We start from the raw sequence: 5,925 nt of genomic DNA on the forward strand, positions 1-5,925 counted from the left end.
ATATACATATATGTATTATATATTCCAGTATAGTAGCGACAACGAAACCATAAGTATACTGAGAAAGTGTGCCATACTGGTGACAAAGAGAGCCGTCTAAGTGCCACAATGGGCATGACAAAGACGAACGAGCTATAACTCGCGTTGACGTTGCATATATTCCGCACCAGTGTCACCATTTTCCTTGTTTTCCTTGCTTACCTCGTTCCTCCTGTTCTCCTCCAAGCGGGTTATGTCACTTACATTCTGTGTATAAATATAGGATTTACATATTTCAGCACGTCTAGGGAAAGCTTACGTGACACGAGCTTGAATGCAACATCGGTTGTTTTTTGTGAAAAAGGTTAAGCTATAAGTATAATCAAGTCCGTATACGTAGTGGCTGAAAACATCTTCGACAATCATTTGAATAATATGTGGTTTCGAGTTATCGAAGTCCCTAAGACGTTGCACCGCGAATAGTTATAATTCTCAAGGTACTCTAAGGTTATTGCACCCTATAATATCGTTTTTCATTCAAGAAGCACTGACAGCACATTTTCTCAAGCAACATTCTCCTTTAGCTGCTTATACAGTATCTAATACTTGACTCCAGAAAAAAAAATTTTCCAATATTGAAGTAACAAATATCTTTTATTTCATAAACATACTTTACAAATTCTATTGTTACGAATTGATTCCTAATATATTCTTAATAATATACTCTTTATTCATTTCTTTTCTTCTATTTTATCAGTCTGCAAATTTTTTATTGAAGTAAAAGTTAATTTTTTTTTTTTAATTTTCAATAGATTTATTTATTACAAGATTAAAGTTCTTTTTTATTTAAATGTGACTATTATTATTATGTAAAAAGCGAACTGTTTGCGAAATGTAATAAGGTTTTTTTCTCTTTTTATTAATCTTTCTCACTTTCTTTCACCTTTCTCTATTCTCTTATGTTAATGATTCAATCTGCTTTGACCTTCTCCTATTCAGCAAATGTCGATTTAACTAAGATCTGCTTTGACGATGCTGCGCACGGCGCTACTTTCGCCGAGTTTACGGTTAACCGTTTCAATCCGCATTTCCCTCCAGCAAATTATTGCGTCAATTCCATACTAATGAACTAAGTTCTAGCCGTAGCCCAATTGCAATTGCTGTTGCAGAAACAACCATGTATCATAACAGTCACGGCAAAGGGCATGCAACCCTGGTGGAAAATAATTACACCGCGTTACTACCGTATCAATGTAATTTGTATTTGTGTGTAACGTGTTACACATGTATTTTATTGTTCTATATAATTTGGAACAAAAATAAAAACATGTTGCGTCTCGACATGTAAACAAATCATATTACGAGAATCATATTGCAAATATTTTTATGAAATTTATGTGCAAGGGATCATGCCGTGTGATATATGAGAAATAATATAACTTATACGGAAAATGAATTATATTATAAGATCTCTGTCAAGATCAAGAGGAAAAGAGAACATAATCCGAAAATGTGTTTCCTTTTTCAATTGGAGAACACATTTAATGTAAGCATCCGGAAGTTCTCTGTTATATGAGATGCAAGATGAAACTCAATCCGCTTAACTGAACCCGCTATTCAGACGGTTCTTCAATTGTTCAACATTATACGTACCTCGGAGCATAGTTGCAAACATACATATAGAAATCCTTGCCGAGCGGACCCTTGCCGCCTGTGCAATGGCTCACCCCGCATCCGACCAGATGTGTCGTCGCCCACACCACCTGCGTGTAATGGCCGATCTCGAGGATCTCATTCGTCGTATTGGGTCCGTACTTGAAGTCCTTGTACTCCATGTACCACATTCTGATGGGGAAGTTCCTACAACATTCCGACGAATGTTTCGGTGGGAGGGATCTCGATTTGTGGCAATGGCGATTTGTCCGCGTGTAACGTAAATCATTCACATCCGGTGATGTTTGTGAAGCCCCTAGTATATACATACATGCCGAAATCTACGCTATAGTCCATCGTGGACTATTTACCTGCGTAATCTAATTCTAACTTTGTTAACTGAAGAATTAATTACAATATGCTTTTTCAACACAGCACGAAGCTAAATTTTCCGATGGAACGTGATCAAATTCTTTTGAAATTATCTTGATTGCATATCAGAGTGTCGCAATAAAATTGTAAAAAATTTGAGATATCTTATCGTATATCCAACGGCAAAATTAATCATTCCGGATGGTATCTTTTCAAGAAGTTATCTTTTGATATGTAAATAATGAAGTGGCAAGATAATTAACGGTGCATCCATAGCAGATGGACCACTGCATTTTCATGGAAGTCTAGCCCGCGTGCACAGAGTACATCTGTACAAATATACCAACTGCAAACGCGAACTCGCTAACTAGAAGTAAACAAGATTTAATAATATCTCACCAGAGCGTACGACCCGTGCTGATGAATATGTTTTGTCCACTCTGTCCAAAGCCGTCCAGGTACAGACCGGTCGCATTGTCATGCACCAAACCGAGGCAACGATCGGCCCATCTCTGTGCTGCCTTTGCTAAGCCCGAATGCCATTTCTAAAACAAAGAAAGATATCCAGAATTATCAGACGTGCCTGGCTTTATTGTGGAGAAATTGTCTCGGAAATTGCAAACTACAAATATTAGAGATTGAAATAAAAAAATATTTCTAATTTTAGAAAAATATATAGGGTTACTCCGGTATATACGCCGCACCTATCAAAAACTTAATTTATTAAGTATTATTTATTATCTTTAAAGTAAACGAACTATATCAGTAAAAACTTTGTACTGTCTACTAATGAAAAAAATATTAGAAATCTGAAATATTTATTTTTCGTATTAAAAAATAAATTTTTTTAAACCCTTGCATTTTTGCCGTACATCCCATAGGAGAGGGATGTATGGCTATTTATAAGGGGAGGGGGGATATGTACGGCTCATGAAAACTTTACAAATAATGCATAATAAATAAGATGACACAATAACTTATAAAATGTATTTATAAAGTTTTATTAAGGAATAAGAATGGTAAATATGTATAGGAAATAATAAATAATAATTACAATCTTCCTACATATATTACGAGTGTTATGACATTAGTACATGTTCCATGTAATGCGTTTATCGCATTTAGTGCACTGAATTCAATCTGCGCATTTTGTATGCTTTGGGCATAAATCCCGCTCGTTAAAAATGCCATGTATCCCAAACAGGAGGGATATACTCGTATAAGACAACAAACTAAACAAAGAATACGAAAACAAAGCATTTGTATTTTGTTATACAACATGCTTTACTATTCCATTACACGTATGTATCACGAAATAATCATTAAATCTTTTACACGCCCTACAGTAACTATTTTATGTATGATTATAATTTATGATGGCGTTACTTATTACAGTGACAAATCGACTCACAATTCAACTCACAATAATTTCATTAATATTAACAGTAAGAAGCTGAAATCGTAACACAATACTAATATAATATAAAGGCATGTAACAGAGTAGTTGTGGGAAAATTATCCCCACTTCTTCTATTTTTTCTGACTTTTGCGGCGTAAATCCCAGCACGGCGTATTTGCCGGAGTTACCCTATATATATATATAAATATGAAAAAATATTTCTAATGTCAAACTGTTAATAGTTTTGAAATCACACGTTAAAAATTTCTTTTCGAAAGTTCCTTTTATAGATTAAACTTCAAGAAAATATATATAACAATTCTAGATAACAAAATAAATAATTCTCTTATTATAAGTAAATAGTTTCAAATAAATAAGCTGAACATTAACGAAGTGCTAGAAAAAATGCGCATAATCCATTTTTTTGTTTTATTAAAAAAGGATGATTGCAAATTGATCAAGGGATTTGTAATTGAAAAGTTCTACATATTTATTTTAGAAAAAGATTAAATTATTAAATTAAATGCGTATAATACGACTAAATTTACGAGTGCAAAAAGTTTTCTCGCTTCTGCGTGCATACGAAAACCCGCGGCAAAAAGTTTCTTGACTTTCCTTTGGCTCCTTAATTGCTCGTTATATGCAAATATCGTGCTTTCAAAGCCATAATGTACGCCCCGTAGAGGTAAATTTCTCGTTCTTAGAAGTTTTTCAGAGGAAGATGCTATGCTTCTTTTTTTTTTACTATTGCTCATATTTATATTTCCGTTTATTCTTTCACATTTTCTGTGCTCAATACCAAATTATAACTGCGCCTTAATTCTTCGTAGTGAGTCGCATTTATAGTCGCAATAACTGCAACTACATAACTCGATGTAAAAAAAACGAAAGTTACCCGCGATGCTCCGATATTGCATTCTACGTGCCTACATTAAGCTTAAGAAAGTCAGAACCTAAGTCCAGGAGTAGGTTTCCTTAATCAGAGACGCTCCTTGATTTATGCATCTTGAGGCGACTGCTTTCTTGCTTATACAAAGTTAGTTCTGAATTCTAAGACCAGGTGCAATATTCTGTAGCACACAATATGCTTTGAAATTACATTTTTAATTATTTCTTACCTCGTAGAAGATATATTTAGTAGAAGGTATATTAACACTATATTTCGTAGATCAACATTTATGTATAGTCTATCAGTTTTTTTTCCCTTCTACTGCTTCTTTTATAAATATATATAATAAAACATAATGTTATTTTTTTGAATAAGAAAACTTAGAATGAAATATTATTTATTCGTAGACATGGAAAAATTATAAAAGATTAATGATAATTCTGATGAGTCTCTATTAGAAAAATTCACATGTATAAAATATTAAAATCACAAATATATCTCTCACAAAAATCAATCAATCATGATTTTTTTTTAAATTATAATAGTAGAGCATGATTGATAATTTATGATGATTAATAAGCTGAATAAGAAACATAATATCTCGTTAACTCCTTCCGCGGCATTACCTAACTTCGACCCTACTGGATCGATATAAGATTCTCGATACCAGTTATTCTCTCCTCAAGAAACTGCGTCGCGTCTCGGAGTTTTGCCGAGAAAACCTCAGATAACAGTTGTATCTAAGGCGTAACTTCCGCCGAAAGTAGCTTTTACGGTGACGTCCCTGGTAGTTTCCGTGGGAAAAGAATTTAAGTGGGAAGTCGTGTAACTTATAACCAAGCTTGAGATTGGCAGCGCGAAGGAAACGACGAGTAAATGCTACAAGAAGACCCGAAATGGTCTGACCATGTAGACACCTGGCCGCGTCCATAAATATACCGGATTTTCCGAAAAGATATGTTACCAGTTGTGGAAACTAAGTTCAAGTACTCATAAACTTTGTGCAATTATATAACAAAAAGAAATTAATCACAAAATTTATTAATATTAGGTATATAATTATAATTAAATGTAATTATATGTATACCGTCGTTTTACTAGCGCAAGTTGCTGAAAATTAGAAAATTGCGTAGCAATCGTGTCATTTCATTCTTTTTTTACACATTCTTTACGGTTTTATTCTTGTGTCTGTTTTGCGTTTGTTTTTTTACAAGAAAAGCGATTGAGTTAATCTACATTTTGATTTGTTCGGGTTTAACTATCAACCGCAGCGGCTATCGCCTTTCCTTCTGGAATACATATCTCCTCTCTATATCGCCGTGAGACACAACGGGAAGTGAGTGATATATAGCACACATACATGTTTATATATAGATCGGATAATAACGTCGATGCAAGCGGAAATTGAAATCTTGCACCGTACTCGACGGCGAACCTCGAAAATTCAGTTTTCTGATCAAGTAAACCGCTTCGTAAGGTAAATCTCTGATAAAACCCTCTATTTTGTATGCACAGTGCGTTTAACGTCTTAATATCGAGCGTTCATTGAGAGTAATAGAATTATATCTGTAAGAATGAATTTACAGTCTCATGTTTAAATAACATAATTATATATATATATATATATATAGAC

The 5,925-nt window shown here is 33.9% G+C and overlaps 1 protein-coding gene across 3 annotated transcripts in view; it reads right to left on the reverse strand.

Annotated features, from left to right (window-relative positions):
* LOC108747846 (cysteine-rich secretory protein 1-like) overlaps nt 1–5,925 on the reverse strand; it is a 55,318-nt gene that overhangs the window by 3,637 nt on the left and 45,756 nt on the right. For all 3 annotated transcript variants that reach the window (XM_018485703.1, XM_018485702.1, XM_018485701.1), the window contains 2 exons: nt 2,404–2,549; nt 1,633–1,839 (listed from right to left, as the gene is read on the reverse strand). In XM_018485703.1, the coding sequence (XP_018341205.1) occupies nt 1,633–1,839; nt 2,404–2,549 (353 nt within the window). The remainder of the gene's footprint in view (nt 1–1,632; nt 1,840–2,403; nt 2,550–5,925) is intronic.

This window comes from Trachymyrmex septentrionalis, unplaced genomic scaffold, assembly GCF_001594115.1.
Source record: "Trachymyrmex septentrionalis isolate Tsep2-gDNA-1 unplaced genomic scaffold, Tsep1.0 scaffold20, whole genome shotgun sequence".
Taxonomy (NCBI): Eukaryota; Metazoa; Arthropoda; class Insecta; order Hymenoptera; family Formicidae; genus Trachymyrmex; species Trachymyrmex septentrionalis.